Raw genomic sequence first — 23,331 nt, forward strand, 5'->3', positions numbered from 1 at the left:
GCAATTCATGTCTATAATTTAGAGTTAGTTGCACAGCCTTTTTTTCTGGATATATGCTAAGTATTCTTTAAATTGCCACTGTTTTCTGGTTTCAGAAGTACCAGGTAGCTCTCTTGTATTCTTTCTTGCATTATAGCATTCAGGTTTGTTTGTTTTTTAATTTGTATCTTTGCAACCTGCCTCTGACATCAATCTGTTTTGTTTATGTAGATATCCTGTTTAAGTTATTGCTTTTTGCTTTTCTCTTTCTATATTGTCCGTCACCCCATGTATTTTGTTCTCATAATTCATTGTTCTGTTTTGTTTCTTTGTTGAGATTTGCTACCATGGACTTTTTTTTGCTGAGTAAACCAAAAATTCTGCTTTCATTATTTTTATTTCTTTCTTGAACAATCTGGGAACATCTCCCTCTGGTTATATACTTTCTTGAAAATCCTTTACCTTACTAGGTATTGTGTGTGTGTGTGTGTGTGTGTGTGTGTGTGTGTGTGTGTGTGTTTCTTTATCTTGCAGTATTTATTCTCAATTTTTTGGACTTGTTTGTGAAGACACACTCCCTTCTGTTAGTATTATCTTCCCTATTGGTTTATTAGCTCAAAAATTTTAATTGAAATCTCTTCCTCCTGAGATCTTTGGTAATTTTGGTAATTTCGGTAATTTCAGCCTTTTTCTCCCCCCCTTCCACTCAGACTGTGACTCCTTCCCTTTGGATAATGGATCTCCCAAGGGCTATCTCTTAAACCTGTTTTAGTCTCTTCCCTCACTGGGGAATTCACCTTTCACCATCTTCCAGTCTCTATCATTTCAGATTCTCTCTTTCAAAACCCATGTTTGGTGATTTGTCCTCTCTGTCTCTTAGTTTTGTGGATGGCGCTGCTGCAGGACAACTGGATGCCAGAGTTTTGCTCTAGGTAGAACAAGCTTCCTGCTTCTCTTCATAGGACTGCTGTAGAAATGGCTCTGCTGCTTGTTGCCTCAGAATGGTGGAATGGGGCTAGCAGAATGGCTGAGTCCATCCCATGGATCCAACTATGTGTCTGCTAAAACTTAGTGGGGAAGAGAATGCTTTTAAGTTATCAGGCACCATATGCCTTCTTCACTAGCCATAGAGGATTATCATAAGGGGTATTTGTAAAGCAAATATTCTCTCATTACTAGGAAAAAATATCTCTCACATCCTATTCTAAGACAAGGTTTATTTAGTATTAACTACATGGGATGGTTTGGGCAACTCTGAAAGCTTTCACTTGGCCCTGACCATGATAAATGACACAGATATTTCTCTAAGTCCCTATTTAAGGACTGACTTCCAAGAACTCATATTTTCTGTTTTCACAAAATTCATAGTCTTCCTTATCATTAGCCACAACAACTAGGATTCAAAAAGGATTTTTCAGCACTTTTACCTGAGCAAGGGTCTGGTTCCTTGGTGATCTTTGTCCTTAAGCCACTTAAAAAATCTGGGATCATGCTTTATGGGACACAAGAGCAAGGTTCCTTTGTTACACCACTATTTGCCTGCTGGTACCTAACAGTGTCTCATACAACTTTTTTATATCTCCCTTTCAGCTTCCACATGGTTATCTAGAAGAGCCTGAAACTCTGGAAACTTGCCCTTGCTCTCAATGCTTGTCACAGTGACTGGCACATAGATGCTTAATAAATATTTATTGACTGATTCCAATCTGGATAAAAAAAATCTTGAGTAAATCCAAAAAATAAGTGGGAAGGGAGTTTTCTGAGGTGTCTGAAATCTTGATAAGGTAAATGGACCTTTAATGTCCCAAATCTAGGATGTCCTGATACAATTTTATAAACATTTGTATAGGCTAATCATTATCTTCTTCCTGTCCACTTCACGTTTCAAAAACCATATCCAAAGTTCCTTATAAAAATTAGTTATCAACCTCTACTAACTTAATATGACAGCAAGCACTTTATTTCTTCCCATGATCCCTAGAGAGTATGTTTATATGGACAGCTTTATTTGTACAGACAACTAACTATTGGGGTTACCTCAATTACCTGCTCAAACTTTAATTATTGATTTCCCTAGGCAAGTATAGCTACCTGACAAGGAAAATCCATAAGTAAATAAGATTTAACTGCATCTGCAAATGTAACCACAGAAATTCAAGAGATAATGGAGGGCCAATTAAACTTTAGCGGATTAAAAAGGGATAAAGAACAATTCCCAGGTGTGAGTATTGGGGTGTATGGGAGGAATCCTCTAACTAGTTAAGCTGATTTTTTAAGAACAAATTTTCAAAAAACTGATAATTCATGAAATTATGCAATTGACAAAAATTGTTCAGTTGATTTAATTTAGACCAGGTGTCAAAAATGAAGTCTGTAGGATATATGGCCCACAATTAATCATTAAATACTAATGAAGTTCATGATATATGTTAGGTACTAGGGATTCAAAAAGACACAAAGATAATCTTTCCCCCTCAAGGAGAATGTTCAAATAAAAAATGCAGTAAAACAAAGATAATATCTCATTTTAAACCTAAATTAATATGAGTACTTCAAGGATTTTTATGCATGGACTAGCAATCTTCTTTCTATATAAGTTTGAGTTTGCATAGATTGTACCTTCATTAGCTATTATTCTCATGATTCACTAGCCTACTATGAATTCTAATTTATTTTTTCCAACATCTTCCCAACTTCCTTGGTGGTAAAAGTCTGCTTATCCACTTTCTCCATTGCAGAAAAAGTCATTCCCATCTTGGAAATAATATGCTGAAGCTCTCTTTATCATCAGATCCGGTTTTCTATGATCATTATTACTCTTACTCCTATTCTTTGATCATATAATCCTGATGTTGATAGGATTTAAATCATTCTGCAAAATTGCTGGTTGGAAGTTACATTCCTTATCTGCAGCCTTAAGCCCATTATTATTAACCTGTGCTACTTCTAGATCAATATCATGCTCCATTGCCTGTAAGGCACAGACCTTAAAGATCGTTACTTTACCTCCACATGAAGTGGTCTAATATTCAAGGACAATTTATCTTTATTTTCCCATAATGCGAAGGTCCAGTTTTTCTTAAGCCATAAAAAAGAGACAAGAAATACTTGATTTTGTGATTTTTTTCTAACTTTTTGGGTTAAACTCTTTAAACATCTAAAGAGTCAATTCCATATAATAAATTTTCTCAGCAAATTTAGAGCCATGGTCGTCAGCTGAGAGAGCAGGAAGAAGAGATTCTAGAGACTGAAGAGAGAGGACTTGGAATAGCTTCTGTGGGGAATAAGAGAGAAAATCAATTAGGGAGGAATAAAAGGACAGCCTTGCTAGAGGGAAGGACCAATTGAAACCGGACAATAAGCATCAGAGTGTTCCCAATCGTCAGAGTTGTCTGATTTTTTTCTAATTAACCTTCAGCTACATTTAAGTTGGAGTAAGGATTCATTAGTCAATCATTAAGCATTTATGGAGCAATTATTATGTGCCATGCACTATAAGTAATGGGGATAGAAAGAAAGACTCTTCCTGATCTCAAGGGGCTCACATTTTAATAGAGGAGACAACCTACTTAAAAAAAAAAACTCTATACAAAAAAATTGTGTGCATAATATATGGAAGATAATCTCAATAGGAAGATACTAAAGGAGGATACTAAAGGTGAGGAAAGGCCTTCTGCAGAGGATGAAATCTGATCTGAGCCTTGAGGGCAGTTAAGAGATATAGGGCATTAGGGGAAAGCATTCTAAGAATGGGAGATAGTCCAAAGCACAGTTCATACAAAGCAAAACAATAATAGCATTTCAAATCAATAATGGCATTAGCTTATGTTATATAATCCTTTATGACTAATAAAGCATTTTTATTATATCATCTGTATGATAGAATGTGGACATATAAGCGTTCTCATTTTAAAATGAGAAAACTGAGGCACAGATAGAGAAAATAACCAAACACAAATCAATTTGATTAAAAGATTCAAAAATAGAAAAGATAATAATTAGCTAAATTTAACATGATCTTAACATGCTCATTAAAGGAGATTTAAAAAGAAAATGAAAGAAAGCAAAAACAGAAGAGACAAAGAAAAAAATACCTTGCTCAGTAGAACAACTGCTAAATGTGAACACAAAAAAAGTTATTTATTAAAATTTACTATCTTTAGTTAATATTTTACATACCTTGGTCTCTGTGATTGTCCATGGCTTGATGAGGTTTCATCTACTCCTTGGAGTCCACTACAGGAATCAAATGTTTTTGAAGCTTCACTCCTCTTCACTAATGTATGAAAAAAAGTTAATAAGATATAGAAATAATAAAAGCTCTATTTAACAACAAGAATTTAAAAAGAAAAATATTTTAAGGGATTCAGATTTTGATGGCACCATATAAAGCCATTATAGCATTAAGAAATAGTCTAAAGGAACTGAAGTTATTTTTAAAAACAAAATACTATTTCTTCCAAAATGAAATGGCTTTAAGGAAACATGGTACTAGGCTGTTAGAAATTTTCTTAAAAACGGAAACTTCATGGGAATTTTGTTAAATTCTTGTTAAATTCCAACCCAGAATTAACTGCCAACTAGGTTAACTCATTCATTTTGCAGATAGGAAAATTGAGACCCAGGGAAGTCTGGCCCAACATCATATAAGCAGTGAGCATCACTAGAAGGATGTGAAACCAAGTTTTCTGATTCCAAAGCACTGTAATATTCTTTATCTCAATGTTTGACATACATACCAATGATGGTTTTGACAAATAGCATCTCAATCTAACATATTATGTGTATATATGGTGGAGTGTCCTAATGGTGTAGTGGACGTGAAATCAGCAGAGAGCTAGCTTCTAATCCAAAGTCAGACACTTAATCAATGTGTCATCCTAACAAGTCACTTAACTTGTCAGGGCCCCAGTTTTCTCATCTGTAAAATGGGAATAAATGTTTTACACTATCTTACAGGATTAGGGTTGTTGTAAAGAGTGTAGTTGAGCTAGTCTTCATACCTTTAGGATCTGTGATGCTATTATATTTAATGCTTCATACCTTGTCGGAAATCTGGCTCAGAAGAAATAATAGATGGACTTTCACTGGCAGTACTGTAGATATCACTGTGATAAGGTTTGTATCTCCGAATTGGTTCTAAATAGATAAAACAAAGCAGGACAGCATTGGAGGTCATTAACTATTTGGCCAAAAACAATTTAATTTTTGATTTTATCATGAAACAAAAATATTTTAAGCAATAAATAGGAAGACTCCATCATTACATTAATCAGTCATGTTACCCCCATAAAAGGGTAACCAGCCAGAATTAATTTTTAATTGCTTATGTTTATAGCAAAAGAAAAACTTGAAAATAAAGTAAAAATATATGTACATGTAATTTTTTAAAATTTAAACAAAAAAATAAAAACAAAAGCAGCCACTGTCTCCCAGGAAAAATATACTCTTACTAAAATACTAAAATGAATATTATCCTTTGGTCTAAATTAGTATTTTTGAATAATTAAGTTTATCTAAATGGTTGAATATTTTTCAAAAATTAATTTCCTTTACTATCTCTACAAATATCATTAATAACACAATTTAGTATAGGCAAGTAAATGAGCTACTTAAAAGAGAATGGATTGTGGGTAAAGTAGGACAAGAATTTGTATTTTTAGTAACAAAGCCGAAAAAATACTGGCTTCAGAAGGGCATTAGCAAAAGAGAATTGTACGAAGCGAATTGTCCATTTTTTCCCTTCTGTTTGTGAGTTAAATAGAGTTGAGAATTTATCAAGGAAATTGTTAAAATGCTAATCAGTACACAGTGATCAAATAGCTAGTGTCTTTGCCTTCAAACAGTTGTCTGGCTTCATATACGGTGGTACCTCAACTACTTTTCATTAATTGATTCTAGAGGGCATGATGAGTAGCAAAAACGAGTACCAAACAAATTTTTCCCACAGGAAATCCATCTCCAATCTGTAGTCTAACCATTCTTCTCCACCTGACACCCAAAGAGTCAAATGGGGATTCCAGCTGAAGAGAAACAAGCCAGCTTAGCCCAGCCAGGTTCCTCCCTTCCTGAGCCAACTTACTTTCTGAGAGGAACCGGGACCTTTATATTCTCTTTCTCCAGGGTCAGAGTGGAGGAGAGACTAGATGTGGAGGCAAAAGCTACAGTCCTGCATTGCCAAGGCTCTAACTTTGCCGAGGGCTCAAGGCTGTTAGGAGTGCTGGGTTCCTGAAACAGCAGCCTCTGCTTGGGATCCAGCTGTTGGTAGTATTTGCATTACCACAGCTGCTTGTGCAGTGTTATTTCTCCTCCTGTAGAGCACACCTGCCACACTGTGCTCCTTCCAGGACTACCATTTTGGGAGCTGGGAGTCTACATGCCGCAGCCCCAGTCCTGCAGGAACTGTCCTACAACCTGCCTGCTGAGGCACACAACCTCAGCATAGTGTGCTCCAACTTGACAGAGCTGCCACCACAGCTTTTGCTGGGAAGGAGGGTCCCACAGCTGAAGGCAAAAGCAGAGGCAGTGGGGACTGACTAGGCAGTACACCTGGTCAATCTCATACCTCTATTGCTCATCAAACAACACCCAAATACAAGGGTCAAGTGCTGAATGCATTTTTGTTTCTCTTTGAAATACATCAAATTTTGAATTCCACAAGTTTTGAAGCAGAAGTGCCAAGGTACTACTGTAACTGATTAGGCTACTAATTCACAATATAGCAAATAAAGGCTCAAATTTTTCCTCAGACACTAACAGTGTAATAACTCTGGAGACATCATTTAACCTACCTGGATCTTAGCCTATTCATCAGTATTAATAATAATAGTTAGCATTTATATAGTTCTTTAAGGTTAGTGTTTAATGTTTACAAAGCATTTTACTAATATTATTTTATTTGATCCCCTGGGGAAATTTACAGAAGATGAATCTAAAGCAAACAGAATAGCTTATCCATGTGTTTTGAAAATAAAAAGCTTTAAAAACATGAAAAAGTAAATGCTGAAAAATATCTTTACATGTAACCATAATAAAATAAAATACTATTAAGAGAGGGGGAAAAAGAAAAAGAAATGTTGGGTAGATTTGATGAACTGCTTTTTTCATCTCTTTTGAAAATTATCTGATTTAAAGAGGGCTTGCTAAATTGGGGAGGAGGAGTAAGATATACATATTTAAAAATGATTTAAAAACAAAAGATTGCCATATAATTCCGAAAATAATATAATTTTGCTGAACACATTGCCTAATAATTTAAAAATTAGAATGATAAGGAATGTAAAAAAATCTGTTTATTTCTATTTAGCCCCAAAATCTTTAAAACATTGAAAACCATGCCCTTTTTTCACTATTTTTTCCCCTTAAATTCAACTTCTCCCTAGTGACCTGCCAAGTACAAAGAAAGTTTATTCTTTCTCATTAAGGTAACCACATTGGAGTGAGGGTGATGTGAGATATAACATAGGTCAAATAGTATACAGTGCTATAATGATAATTACTTTTTTTTTATAATCACATTTCTACAAAGCTTAATAGTTAAGAAGGCACTTAAACATTGTCTCATTTAATCCCAACCATCACCTTTGTGAGTCAGAAGAAGCAGACACAAACATGCCCATCTGAATATTAGGAAAACTAATACTTGGAGATTGTAGTTAATTTGACCAATATCACACCATTAATAACTGGATAAATAGTAAGGACGCACATGTTTCTCACTTTATAATACTGCTTCTTTTCTTGTCTACTTTTATAACATTGTTCTCAGAACTGAAATAAAAATGACAGTCAAAAGGCACTCTAGTGCTTACTGTGCTAAGCAACAAGGTTACAAAGAAAGGCAAGAACACAGTCCCTCTTTGAAAACTACATGTAAGATTTATTACATAGGTTTTATTTGTGAAATAGAAATGTATTGTTTTATATTGAATCAATCAACATGGCAATGTTCTTTTTCATTTTGTATTTAAATTTAAAATAAATAAAAAATAAAACAAGTCCTATCCTCAAGGAACTAAATTCTTGTTGTTGTTGTTTTTTTTTTTTTTTTTTTTTGGCTGAGGCAAAGCCTAGGGTCACATAACCAGGAAATATTAAGTATCTGAGGCCACATTTGAACTCAGGTCCTCCTGACTTCAGGACTAGAACTTATATTCTAATAGACCACAAAAAGTCCAATAGTCCACAAAAAGAAATGCACAAAGTATAGATATATACAGTGTATACAGAAGGAAATCTCATAGGGAATTTAGCAAAACTGACTCCAGAACCAGCCCTACCAAAGGCCACTCTGCCCTTAATTTGAAGAGAAAACAGGAGTGCAGGACTGAGGGTGCAGAATATGGGATTGGAATAAAGTAAGTTGGAATTTAAAGTAAATTGGAATAAAGTAAGCTGAGAATTCAGTGAGAAGAGGAGATGGCCAGTAAAAAGGCCCACAGTCAGAGGGAAGCATTGCTATATCTTAGAAAATGTGGAAGAGAATGAAGAACAAGTCAATTTGAAAGAGAAGGAGCCAGGTGAGGAATGGCTTTAAAAGGAAAACAAAACATTTTATATTTGATCCTAAGGATAATAGAGAGCCATTCTAGTTTCTTTCCTGAGTAAGCAGGTGACATAATCAGATATGAACTGCTTTGGAATCTGAGTGGAGGATGGAGGCAAGGAGACCAAAGAAGAAGTGAGAATTATAAGGTAGACATGAAGAATGGGTATCTATACCAAGGGGTGGCCATAGGACTGGAGAGTAGAGGACTTAGGACAGATGTGAAGGCAGGAACAAGCAGACAAGAGACTCGACATGTAGGATGGGTGCCAGTGAAAAGATAAGGATGATAAGGAAGTTATGAGCCTGGGTAACTACTGAAATGGTACGGTATTCTACAGTAATAGGGAAATTGGCAAGAGAAGGAATTTTTGGGGAAAGATGAGTTCTGTTTTGCACACTCTGTGTCTGTGGGACATCCAATACCACATCATTCAGTATAACACTAAAGGTCAGGAGAGAGACCGAAGTGGGAAATACAGAGATAGCTAGGAGGATCAGTGGATAAAGCCCTGGATCTGAATTCTAGAAAACTTAAGTTCAAATCTAGACTCAGAGAGTATATTAGCATAAATCTGGGCAAGTATTTTTAGCCTCTGTTCATCTGAGTTTCCTCATCTATAAAGTAGGGATAATAGCAGTTCCTGTAACCTACAGTTATTTTAAGGATCAAGTAAGATAATATTTGAAAAAAATTTGCAAAAAAAAAAAAATGCTAGCTCTTATTATTGTTAGACCTGGGAATCCTCTGCATGAGAAGTGATAATTAGATCCATGGAGACTAATGAGATCACCACTTGAGAAACAGAAAGAGACTTCTATCACTGGTAGATGGATATGCTGTGAAGATGATCTTTGGAGCCATAGAAGAAAACCCAGGGATAAAGACAAGGGCTTAGGAACAAACAATTGGATCCTAGGATGACATGAAGATTCTTGGGAGAACCTTCTTAAGGGTAATTTTAAGAGTTGCTTTAATTAGAATACCTTGAATTTGAACATTACAGGTGTTTAGAGGTACCTGTTAAATGAATATGTGTATATATATATATATATATATATATATATATATATATATATATATGTACAATATATACGTACATATGTAAAGAGAAACAGATAAACATATAGAAGAACCAAAGCATACATATTTCCTATTTATAACTCACAATGGTGCTTGGAGAACCCTTTCTACATAACAGCTAATATAAAGATAAACCCTATCCAAACCTGTCCAAGTCAAAATTATTTCCCCACATAGTTAATACACCATAGTCAAATCCAATCATAAAGTCAAAAAATCTTGCTATTGTTATTATATTAACTGATCTTTTAAGCCTTTTATACTATGGTTCTGTGGAACTAATAGAATTGCTTCTCAGAACATAAATTCATCTAACACTGGAGATAGTAGAAAATTCTGAAAATAATGTATAACATAATTTCACTGAACACATTGCTTAATAATTTAAAAATCAGAATGATAATAAGGAATGTAAAAAAAAATTCTGTTGATTTCTATTTAGCCCAAAAATCTTTTGGCTGATTATGGCAGCTTGATGCTCTCTTGTATTGGCCATCAATTCCCCATTAGGCATTTTTGTCCTGTTTTTTTTTTTTTAAGTTACAGCCCACAGCACTTGTATATAGTATGTAAGGGATAGAAAAATCCTATCCAAAAATGACTACTCAGAGATCTCTTGAAGTAAAAAGCAGAAAAGTTGTTTTATTTAATAAATTCTCATGAGAATGAGCCATTCCACTGTGAGGAGGGAAAAAGAGAAAGCTCACGGTAGAAGGGCTAAAGAACTAGGAGAAGATATACAGTTTTTATAAGTTTTAATTACAAAGGATTACATCATGAGTTTGGGGAACATTAAGGGATAGGCGCCCCCCCCCCCCGGTTAATTGGATGTTACTATTCGTGCCAAAAACAGCAGATTCTCCAGTTCAGAGAGGAACCATACACCAAGCAACTAGTAGTCTAAACACTGATAGCTTGAATAGAGATAAATGTCATCATCTTGGGTTAAATACATATATCTAAAATCTAAGTAAATTTTGGCTAATAACTCAACATACTTATGCAGGTCACAGAGACCTAGAGAAGATAGAATACAGAAAAGGAATTTAATATTCTTGTAAGTTCTTCACCATATCTTACTCCATACTTGTTCCACACAAGTACAATTATGTAGACACAGATAGCTGAAATTTAACAACAAAGATATCAATAAAAATGTTAGCCAAAATAGGCATAATAACAGACTGTGGGTACAGTTATGAACTGGTACAACTGATTTGGAAAACAATTTGGAATTGTGTGAGAAAAGTTACTACATTATTTTAATTTCTTAAACCCACACTTTCACACATATGAAAGAATATTTCAGAGCAGCCCTTTTTATGATAGCATAGGTTAGAAAAAGTTAAGAAGTATACTGAACATATTGTATTAATGTAATGATTCTGCAGTGAAAAATAACAAACATGAGAAATTCAGAGAAATGGGAAAACTCTATAAACAAATGCAGAATGAAATAGGCAGTCAGAAAGAAAATATACATCACATATAACAATGTAAATAAAATGCATGAAAGGGAAGATAAATATTAAATACCTGAAAATGCAATAATGGTACGAGAGTAAAAGATGAAACACATTATCCTCTGGGTGGCATGAAAACGGAATACTATTAACCAGACTGCTAAATATATTATCAAGGTTATCACTATATTAATTATTTTTGCTTTTGTTATGATGGTAGATTCAATTCTAGGTATGAGTATTTTCAAAATAAAATGGAAGCATCAATGAAACCTTCTTATAATCAGACAAATTTTCTTCCTGTAATGTATAACAACTATAATCAGAATAAAGCTCTCAAAGGAACTTAAAGAATTATAGAATCACTGAGTATTCCAAGATTCTTCATTGTCAACCCATGCCTGGGAAATTCTATTATACCTGTCTCCACTTTGATCTTTCCTAGTATTTGAAAATGGCTTTAAAAAAAAAAAGTCAACCAATCAAAGTGAATTTCTGATTCTAGCTATAGAAGCCAATGAAATACCTAGAAAACTTCATCGAAAACAAAACTCAAATATAGCAACATGCTGTTTAGAATTATAGAACAAAACAAACACCAAACACAGTTCTCCACTTATGTTCTTGTCCCTCTTACTTTTCTTCTATTTCTCCCATACCTAAAATGAATTTTGTTTCTCCACATTCCATTCCTGATGCTGATCTTTGTCTACATGTAAAAGTGATTCTACCTTCACTTAAAATCTGATTAAGATGGCATCTCTTCCATGAAGACCCTCCTGATCTCTTCCCAAGAAATACTTTCTCCAGCATCTCATAGTATTTTCCCTGACTGTTCTTTTTCTGCCTTAACACTATTTATTATATTTATTATTTACCAATAATACTAACATAGTAACTTAAACATGGGTGACACTTAATAAATTTAAGAGTTTATCCGGTCAAAGTTCAACCTCCACCAAAATGAAAGACTTGACAAGACAAAAAGAATGTAGTCCATCATCTTTTTCTACCCTTAGGGAGTTATTTTCAGCACTTAATGACCTTGACAATCAAGAAATTTTTCCTTTTATCTAGCCACCTCTTACTGCAATTTAAAAGCATTTTTCTTATTTGACCTTTGTGGAAGTGGAATTATGATAAGTTTGCTCAAGAAATCTCTCGAGTACCTAAATACAATTGATGTTTTGAAATTTTCGCAGTAAGACCTATTTGTATTTATTTATTTATTTTTCTGAGGCAACTGGGGTTAAGTGATTTGTAGCTCACAGCTAGGAAGTGTTAAGTGTCTGAGGTCAAATTTGAACTCGGGTCCTCCTGACTTCAGGGGTGGTGCTCTATCCACTGCGCCACCTAGCTGCTCCAATTTGGTATTCTTTTTATAATTTCTATTATCTAGATCATGCCATTTTTTGTTTTTTTGTGGTGTTTTTTTTTTTAATGTGGAGAACAAAATAATCATTAGACACAATATTCTTAGAAGGGTTTAATCAAAACAGAGTAGATATTGTGAGGATTATTTCACAGTCTCTACAGTGTTTACAAATATTAACATTTACAAATAATATCTTTGTATTGAAAAGTAATGTAATACCTTTCTAAAATTCAACTTCTGAGTATGATTCCCAAGCCATCCTCTTCTGTTGTTGTTGTTATTGTTGTTGTTGTTTTTTTTTTTTTTGAGGTGAATAAATTTCAGCTACCTGTATCTATATAATTGTATTGTAATTCAACTGTTATGGGCTGTAACTTAAGAAAAAAAAAAAAACAGGACAAAAATGCCTAATGGGGAATTGATGGCCAATAAAAGAGAGCATCAAGCTGCCATTATCAGTTAAGCCACATAACCCAAATGAGCTACATCATTTGGCATGAAAAAAACTGGCAGACATAAATGCTGAGCTGCTCTAATAACATCTTGAAAGACTATGAATAGGAAATGTACTGAAGGACTAGAGAATGCCAAATACTGGCATAAGATTTCCAAATATGGTAAGAGAATATATAAATTATGTTAGTGAGACTGATTTTGATTGTTGAGAAAATTCTAAAATGAATAATTAAAGAGATGACTGATAAAGATCTAGAAAGGGAGGGAGTGTCTACAGTCAGTATAGTTTCATGAACAATTAATTGTTCATGGCATATTAAGATTATTAATTTTTTTCGACAGGGCTTTTGAATTGGTAGATGAGTGAAATTCTATAGATAAAATTTATCTAGATTTTGAAAAAAACCTTTGATAAAGTATCACATATTATTCTTATGGAAAAGGTGAGAAGATATAGACTAAATGTGGAATAAAATCACTTAAGTTAGGAAAAGGTAGAATGGCACTAATCAAAGAAAAATCATTAATGAGTCAATGTTAATTAATCAAGATAAATATAATGGATTATTCCAGCTATCTATTCTTGGTTCTATGCTGTTTAAGATTTTAAGGATGACTTGGCAGGAAGGAGGAATAGATGTCACTCTTAAAAATCTGCAAATAACACAAGGCTGAGAGAGGTACTAGATGACATATCAGATCCAAAAAAAATCTTGTTTGACTACATGACTGGGCTGAATTGGAAAAGATGAAATTCAGTACAAAGAAGTGTGAATTCTGGAACTTAGCTTCAAAAAAATCAACTGCAAAAAAAATGCAAGGTTGGAAAGATTTGGGGTGAAAATGTTCTGGAGACTGAAATTGACTGACTGCTAAATAAGCCAGCAATGGTAGCCAAAGAAGCTAATTCAATCTTGGGTTGCATTAGGAGAAACTTCGTTTCCAGGAACAGAGAAAGGATTGTCACTTTGTACTCTGCCTATATCAGATTTCAGTTGGACTATTGTGTACAGTTTTGGGCTACACATTTTAAAAAGTGTCTTGGAAGTCAAAGCAGGAAAGATGATCTAACAATGAGAGCTGTCCAAAAGTGTAATGGTTTCCTCTCTATGAAAGTTTTCAGAGATTGTTAAGTATATCACAGTTTTGTATATGGATTAAATTAGATAGTTACTGAGGCCCTTCCTAGTTAAGAAAATCTGTACATATCATTTAACTAAAATAAATCAAATAAAAAATGTAGAGGCAGTCTGAAATAGTGGTAAAAACCCTGGGCTTTTTCATGTTATCAGGGAACTGGAAATTTAAGTGGAAGCCCATCCACTTAACAGCTGAATTAGTTATGCTATATGAATGTAATGTAATGTTATTATTCTATAGGAAATGATGAGCAGGCTAATTTCAGAAAAAGCCTGGAAAGACTTACATGAACTAATGCTGAGTGGAGCAAGCAGAACCAAGAAAACATTTTAAATAGTAACAACAATTTTATGTGATGATCAGCTCTGATGGACTGGCTCTTTTCAAAAATGAGGTGATTCAAAGCAATTCCAATAGACTTGTGCTATAAAGTGACTTGTCTATGCTCTCCTTAAGATTCTTTAAGACTTACTGACTACATTAGAGATGTAGTCCATCACTTTTGATGTATGGAAACTAGCAGTTCGCCAAGATGGTAAAATAAGTGACCCTTTCCATATTCACATTAACCAAAAACATCTGAATTCTATCAATGATTATATAATAGACAAATGATAAGTGTGTCTTGATTTATTGGCTAGGATTTTAACAATACATGTAGCAATGATTTTCAAAATAATATACATAAAATAAATGTGCATCTTACTTAATGTACTTAATGTGCACACAATATTTGATCTTATTTTGATAACTCCAATAGCTACTTATGATTTTTAAAAAACTCCTGTGAAAGATCAAACTGGAAACATAAAAATAAAATTATTTTGTCAAATTTTGGGAAATAATCAAAATATTATTGCACATTATATTAATCATCACTTTTTGATATTGAGAAAGAAATATGGATTGAAACAAAAATCAATTTTTAATGAACAATGATAAAATTAAGTCATAAAATTCCATTTCATCCATAGGATTTCCCTTTTGGATATTATACATGATAATTTTTTCCCATTATTCATATTGCCAAATACATTAAAGTATAATTTAAAAAATATTTAACTTTTAAGATCAATGTCCTAAAAGAGAATGGTAAATGGTAAGGAACAGCTAATTACATAATATAGCTGCATAATAAGAGATTTTAAATTTTCCATAGGAAAGACCAAACTGAAGTAATAAGAAGGTCATAACATTAACAGAAGAGAGCCAGCTATCTAATTTTCACATGAAATGGACTGCCTAAAAGTTCTCTTTCTTAAAGAATATATCTTAAACTCTCTTTGGGAACTTAGTTTTTATCAAGCCTTTGTCTTTTTTTCCTTGTGGTATTGTTTTAAGAGCGTTTTAAGAGTCTATATAGTTGGGAGATCTGAAAGTATATTCCTGATGATTAGGGACTTAGAGGGTTGACTCTGGAGACTTCCATTGTTTTAGACTCTTAAAACACTCTTAAAACAATACTATATCACAAGAAATAGAGAAAGGAGAATGTTAAAGAAGTCATTATGAAAACAGGCAATTACTTTCTCTATCCCTGAGGTAGGAGTGAAAAGAAAAGATGTTCTCCTTCCTTTCTCACTAATTTTTTTCTCCCCTGGGGCTGGGGTTAAGTGACTTGCCCAGGGTCACACAGCTAGGAAGTGTTAATGTCTGAGACCACATTTGAACTCAGGTCCTCCTGAATTCAGGGATGGTGCTCTATCCACTGCGCCACCTAGCGCCTCATCTCCTTCCTTTCTCAAGAAGATTAGTACCTCATGATTTAAACATAAAAGCTGACACCATAAGCAAATTAGGGAAGTATTATATAGTTTACTTGTCAGATGGATAAGGAAAGAATTTATGATCAAACAAAAGAAAGAGTATTATGGAATGTAAAATAAATAATCTTGATTATATTAAATTAAAAAGGTTTTGCACCAACAAAATCAATATAGCCAAGATTAAAAGAAAAGCATAGAGCTGGGGAGAAAATGTTTTTTTTTTTACAGTAAATGTCTCAGATAAAGGCCTCACTTCTCATATAAGAACTGGATCAAGTTTGTAAGAATATAAGTCATTTTACAATTGATAAGTGATTCAAGGATAGGGACAGAAAGATTTCAAAAGAAGAAATCAAAGCTATCTATATTCATATGAAAAATGCTCTAGTTCACTATTGATTAAAGAAATATAAATTAAAATAACTCTAAGGTACTACCCCATATCTATCAGACTGCCAAATATGAGAGGAAAAAATAGATAAATATTGAAGAGGATATGGGGAAACTAATGCACTTTGGGCAAAATTGTGAAGTAATCTAACTATTCTGTAAATCAAATTGGAATTATTTCCAAAAGACTATAAAACTGTGTATACCAGCAGTACCAGTACTAAATCCATATTCCAAAGAATTTTTTAAAAGGACCTATTTGTGCAAATATTTTTATAGCAGTTCCTTTTGTGGTAAGCAAAGAATTAGAAATTAAGAGGATGCCCATTAACTAGGGTATGGTTGAACAAAGTGTGGTATGTGGTTATAATGGAATACTACTATGCTACAAGAAATGATGAGAAGGATGCTTCCAGAAAAAGCTGGACATCAATTGAGGCAAAATGAAGTGAACAGAACTAAGAGAATATTGTATGCAGTAAAAACAAAAGTGTACAATGATCAACTGTTAATGACTTAGCTCAGCAATACAATAATTCAAAATAATTCCGAAGGACTTATGATGAAAAATGCTATCCACTTCTAGGGAAAGAACTGATGGAATCTGAATTCAGATCAAAGCATGCTGTTTTTTCACTTTATTATTTTTTTTTCTGTGGTGGGTTGGGCTTTGTTTTCTTTCACAAAATGACTAAGATGGAAATATATTTTGCAAAACTGCATATTTATAACCTATATATCATAGGAAAGGGGAAGAAGACAATTTGGAATTCAAATTAAAAAAAAAAGTTTAAAATGTTTGTATATGTAATTGGGAAAAAAATCTAGTCTTCCTGTCACCACAACACCTACCCTTCTACTACTAAGGAACCTCAAAACACATACTGATACTCTTTTAAAACTGATAATCGCCCAATTCCTCAATGTCCTCAATTCTCATAATTTACTTCTTTGTTCTACCTGGGCTACTCTCATAGATGACCATTATCAAAATTTGGAAATTAATTTATTCAACTCTAACTTGTCTTTTCCCGGGCTTTTACCAGTCATATTGATTCTTATTTTGTTATTAGATTCCAATAACTAGACAAAAAAAAATTGAAGGTGATAACTTTGAGTGGCTCTGTCTCATTTAAATCCAATTCACACAAAAGTCAAGACATTACCCTTGTGATATCATCGGTCCTCTTCAAGAATGAAGGACTACCTATTCTGTAATTCCATCTCTTCTTTATTGTTACTAAAGACCTGCAGTCCCTACCCCATAATTGTCTCTCAAACCACTATCCCAACTCTGGCTTCACTGTTTTAACCAAAAGTGAATCCAGGGGATTGTGAATTTCTTAAGAACAGGAACTAGTTTTTATCTTTCTTTGTATTACAAGGATGTAGTACTGTACCTGGCATGGAACAAGTGCTTAAGAAATGTTTGTTGACTGCCATCTGCGGGAAGGAGTTGGGGGGAAGGAGGGGAAAAGTTGGAACAAAAGGTTTTGCAATTGTCAATGCTGAAAAATTACCTATGCATATATCTTGTAAATAAAAAGCTATAATAACAAAAAAAAGATTTCTCAATCTTTTCACTCTATCTCCTCCCCATCTCCCACACCTACTCTCTCAGCAGAAAGAAATGCTTTTTATAATTTACAGAGAAAATAAGAGACTATTTTGTGAGCACTTTTTTAATACACTATATTTCAAAATTCCCTTCTACCATCCTTCATTCTCACCATTTTCACTCTGGTCTCCCATAAAGAGTTAGACCAGTTGACTCCATTCTCTGCCTTCACTCATACCTTAAACTCATTCCTGGTTCTCAAATAATAATCCTCAAACTCCTTACATCTTATTGGCTTATTTCCTCATATCTTTCATGGGGGAAAACCTTTCTGATTTTAATAATCCTCAAGCTATTGTCATATTCTCCTCTTTCAGAACTAGGGAGGGAGAAAAGAGGGAAGAAAAAAATTGCATTTTTGTTGTATATTTAGAAGGGAAAGCAAATTGTATATAACAGATTTGCAGTTTGTTGTGTAATGATCTTTTTTTATACTGTTAAGGAAGTACTTATTTTATTCTACAAATTAAAAAAACCCACTAAACTCCTAATAAAAGTTGTCCATTCCTGTTGCCTCTCCTTGCACTCACTTTTAAACACTTTTGTGACCAATCTTCCAACCTCAGTATTCGACTAAAACTACTCTCTCCAAAATTACCAGCAAACTCTTAATGGTCTTTAAATCTCATTCTTTTTGATCTTTCTGAAAAATCAGAGATTGATGACCACTTTCTTGTTCTGGAAACTTTCCACTCTGGGTTTTCATGACAGTCTTCTTTAGTTACCTTCTTACTTGCTTCAATGCTTCTTTTCAGTTACCTTTGCTAAATCAGCAGGCCTATCATGCTCCTTAATAGTAAATGTGTCCCAAGTTTCTGTCTGAGGCCCTCTTCTTTTGTTCCCATGCTTTCTCTTGATAATATCATTAGCTCCCAAGAGTTTAATTAACCAACTCTAGATTCAGACTGATAACTATCTAAGGGATATGTCTAACTATATTTTACCTCAATACCTCAAACTCAACATGTATGAAAGAGAACTTGTGTTCTCCCTCCTCCCCAAAGCTCCCCAGTTTCCTAGCTTCCTTAATTCTATTGAAGACAGCCCCACCTTTTCACTCACCCATACATATATTCTTAGTCTTCTTTCACTCCTCACTCAACACCATTTATTAAACAATTACTATGTACCAGCATGTGCTGGAAATCTCCCCACCAAATCAAATCAAATTATTTCCCTTAAGGAATAATTCTATCACAGAAAACAACACAATTATCCAGAGAGATAGCCAGAAACACACACACACACACATGCGTGCACACAATGTAATTGTATGGGAGAAACACTAGCAGCTAGGAGGATCATGAAAAGCTCTATAGAAATGGTGTGTGAGATGACTCTTAAAGAAACGAGTGATTCTAAGAGATGAAGATAAGAAGGAATTCTAGCCCAGGTGTGAAGGACAGTCAGTATAGAAGAGGAAGGCCAGTTTGTCTGTAATATTGAGTTTATTAAGGGGAATAATGTATAATAAAACTGCAAAATTAATTACATGAAAGTTAAAAAAGGCTTCAAATGCCAAAGGAAATCATATTTAATAAGACATAAAAGATAGTAAGAAATCACCAATTTGCTATTAGTGAATTCAAGTCACCTGGCCCAGAAGAATTACAACCTTGGGTTTCAAAAGAACTGACACATGAATGCTGAGCCACTGTCATGCTGTTTGTCCTTTGTTCTTGAGAAGGGCTATGATTCTATGACTGAGGAGATGATGTCATGACATGCTGATGAATTGGATTTAAGTGAGTGAGGGCTGTAAGAAGTCATCAGCCTCACTTTCCCCTTCGAGTCATCTGGGTCCAGTGACTAGATATAGATCAGGACAATTGGAATGGTCCTGCATAGAGTGGGAGACACTGGCCTTTTTAAGATAGGGCCTTTAACAGGTCTCAGTTTTATTGAGGCAATTACCCATTCAGTGATTAAAGCAAGGTAAAAAATGAGGCAGAAGAAGAGGAATCCTTTGCCTGACTTGCCAGAAGCTGTACATCTTGAAGGAAACAGTGAAAAGCCAAAGCTCTTTGCAAAGAAGGTAAGGGTGTTTTATCTGAAGAATGGAGATTCAGGGGGAATATCCTAGCTGTCTTCAAAAATTTAATGGACTATCATCAGGCAGTGATTTATCTCATTCTGTATGGTGCCAGAGGGCTAAATGAGTAGAATTTGCAAAAAAGCACGATTTAGGTTTGATGTCAATAAAAAAACAAAACAAAAACCCCACCATCTTCTAATGAATCAGTTATTTAAATGTGGTTCAGAAATGTTCCTCATGCCTGGGCTAGAATTCCTTCCTATCTCTATCTCTTAGAATCACTAGTTTCTTCAAAAGTCATTTTAGTAACTCAGAGATTCACTGAGAGCTTCAAGCAATAATGAGCTATGTTATGGAGGCAGTTCCTTTTTAGTAGGATACATCCTAACCCTTGAATTCTGTGATCTCCAATAAGCTGTTGAAAGCTACTGAGTAGGTGATAATTATTCTTTAAGAAAATCCCTTTGGCAACAGTGTGGAAGATTGGCTGGAAGACAGGAGAGCCCTGAGGCAGAGAGACCAATCAGGAGGCTTTTGCAACATTTCGGGAAGACATGATGTAGCCCTGGTCTCAAGTGCTAGTTTTGTGAGTAGGAGGGAATGAAAGAGAGAATGTAGAAAAAGAAATGACAAAACTTAGCTATTGGATATGTGGGGTAAGAAAGAATGAAGAGGCAAGGATAATAAAACATTAGCAAAATTATCATACATTATGACTAGGACAGATATATACCAGACATGAAAAGTTTGGTTCAATATAAGAAATACTAAATGTAATCATGTTAATTATATAAATAATTTAAAACTCTGTGATTATACTAACAGATGCTAAAAAGGCTTCTTATAAAACCCAACATACATTTCTATCTTTTTTAAGTGCAGAAATAAATGACTCTTTCTTAATTGGGTATGGAAAACATACCTGTCATCCCTGCTATTGGGTAGGTTGATGCTGGGGGATCAATTGAGCTTGAGTGTTCTGAGATGTAATAGGGCTAAAGTATTTGAGGTGTATGCTCTAAATCAGCAGAAGAGAAAGGGATCAAGCTACCCAGGAGGGGCAAACTGACCTGAATTAAAATTGAATAGCATGTTTATTATGATCAGCAACAATCAGGACTGCCAGTGGCCCCTACATTGCCAGCCTGGGTGAGAGAAGGACATTTATTCTCAAAACAAACAAATAGAAACACAAATCCAAGAGTAACGGTAGGAAATGGAGGAAAGTTAAAGGCCTTTCTCATAAGATAGGATAGGACAATGGATGCCCATTGTCACCAACTCTGTCCAATATAGTGCTAGAATTGCTAGCTATAGCAATAAGACAAAGAGAAATTTAGGGAATAGGTGCATCTAAAGAGGAAACAAAATTATTACTTTTTGAAGATTATATGATGGTATACTTGGAGAACCCTAGAGAGTTAATTAGAAATTACATAAAATCATAAATAACTTCAGCAAAGTTGCAAGATAGAAGATAAATCATTGGCATTCTGAAGTGTAACCAACAAAATTACATTTAAAATAAGAAAATAAATTACACTCATGAGTTTATCTTCCAAGAATTCATTCAGGAACTGAATATAATAATAAATCATATTTTTTTTGCAGAAAATGAGATACCTTAATATTTGTAGAAACAATAGTTCTTGACTATGTTGAGCAGATATAACATACATGATAATACTATCTAAATTAATTTGCTTACCAAGAAATCTCCCCCATCCCAATATTGTAAATTCATACATAGGAACATAAAGTCAAGATGAAAAAAGGGGGAAGGAAAGATACTATCTTTACTATATCAATACTAGACCTCAAAAGCAGTTATCATTAAGGTGATTTTGGCACTGATTAAAAAACAGAAAGGCTATTTATCAATGAAATATATACAGTGAGAGAGTTATCACTAGATACCAGTTTATGTGAAGAGAATTTTATAGTTTTAGTAGATTTACTAGCATGATGTAAGTCAAATATATAAAGCAGCAATCAAAAAAAAAAAAAAGAAAGAAAGAAATTAATGGTCAGCATTAACATCCAAATTAAGGGAGGTTGCACTCTCATTGAATCCTGCCTTATTATGATCACATATATTATGATCAATTCTGGATATCAAACCTTATACATCTACTGACAAACTGAAACATATTCAGAAGTAAGTCATTAGAATGGTGAGAAATCTATAGACTATGGATAGAACTAGGTCTATTTAGTTGGAGAAAAGATGATTAAGTAGGATATTTCAGTTGTCTTCAAATATCTGAAGTTTGTCACAAAGAAAATTTGTCATCCTTAGCCTCAAAGAACAGAATTCAGAAAAGGCGGGGGGGGGGGGGGGGGGGCAGAGGGGATAAACTACAAAAAAATAAAACTTTTCAACAATATAAGAAAAAAGCTTTCCAATGATTAGAACTAAGCACCCCCCCCAAAAAAAAAGCATAATAGACTGGCAGAAGGGAATTGGATAGTTAAAAATTAGGAATTCCTATAGATGTTCTTTTGTCAGAATTGTTCAGGAGATTCACATTTAGCCATTTATTGGGCTTAGAGATTCAGTACGATATAGAAATGTATTTTCTTCTTAGACTTGATTTTCTTCAGCTTCTATCAAGGTGATAAAAAATGAACTAGCTTAAAGTAGGTGGAGAGTAGAATAAGAGAGAGAATCAAACTGACATATTAAGAACTGGATAATCCAGAATGGACTGAAGGAGAAACTATACAAAGTTTAAAGCCCATCTCTCCACTGAATACCAACAATTCAGGTCCACATGACTGAGAAACAGGTCTTTCCAAAGACTAATCCTTTAAAAGATCACATGAGCTATCTGAAGTAAATACTTTACATGTCCTGACACATCACCATAGGTTTATTTTCAAAATTTAGAGGCAGCTCAAATTATGGGAATGAGCAATGGTTGGAAATTAGCCTTTAAAATACATCAGTTTTTCTTGCCTTTAGTTTCTTTGTCAGTAAAATGAAGAGGTTGGAACGAATGATTTCTAGAATTCTTTTCAGGCTTGAAAGTCCTGTAACACTTCACAGAAGCTCCTAAGAAAATTTTGAAAATTGTCTAGAATATTATTTAATAATTTAAGAAATTTTTACATAGTAGTATTTAAAATGTAATATGTACCATTAAACATTCATTCATCTGCCTAATTTTAATACACAAAAGCATTTATGAAAATTTCTCTGGTAAGAATCAAGTGAACACATTTTATGTAATATTCCCTATTTTGAACTTTAGCTAAAATCTTTACTTTAGCAAATTGTCTTTATTTATACAAAGTGCAGAAATTATCACAAAAAAGAGCAAAACAGAACAAAACTAATATATTATTCAATTATATATGTGTGTGTGTGTGTGTGTGTGTGTGTGTGTGTGTATCTCCCCAAAGTGTGATTCATATCAAATCCCAACTTTAAAATGCTAAGTAAATGTGATTTGAATAAATATGAAAATTTCCCTATAA

The 23,331-nt window shown here is 33.9% G+C and overlaps 1 protein-coding gene across 1 annotated transcript in view; it reads right to left on the reverse strand.

Moving 5' to 3' along the window:
• The window catches only part of PTPN13 (protein tyrosine phosphatase non-receptor type 13), a 218,038-nt gene that overhangs the window by 107,192 nt on the left and 87,515 nt on the right, over nucleotides 1-23,331 (reverse strand). The window contains 2 exon segments of the mRNA XM_074273918.1: nucleotides 4,159-4,255; nucleotides 5,023-5,118. Of these exon segments, the coding sequence (XP_074130019.1) occupies nucleotides 4,159-4,255; nucleotides 5,023-5,118 (193 nt within the window).

This window comes from Sminthopsis crassicaudata, chromosome 6 (genome assembly GCF_048593235.1).
Source record: "Sminthopsis crassicaudata isolate SCR6 chromosome 6, ASM4859323v1, whole genome shotgun sequence".
Lineage (NCBI taxonomy): Eukaryota > Metazoa > Chordata > Mammalia > Dasyuromorphia > Dasyuridae > Sminthopsis > Sminthopsis crassicaudata.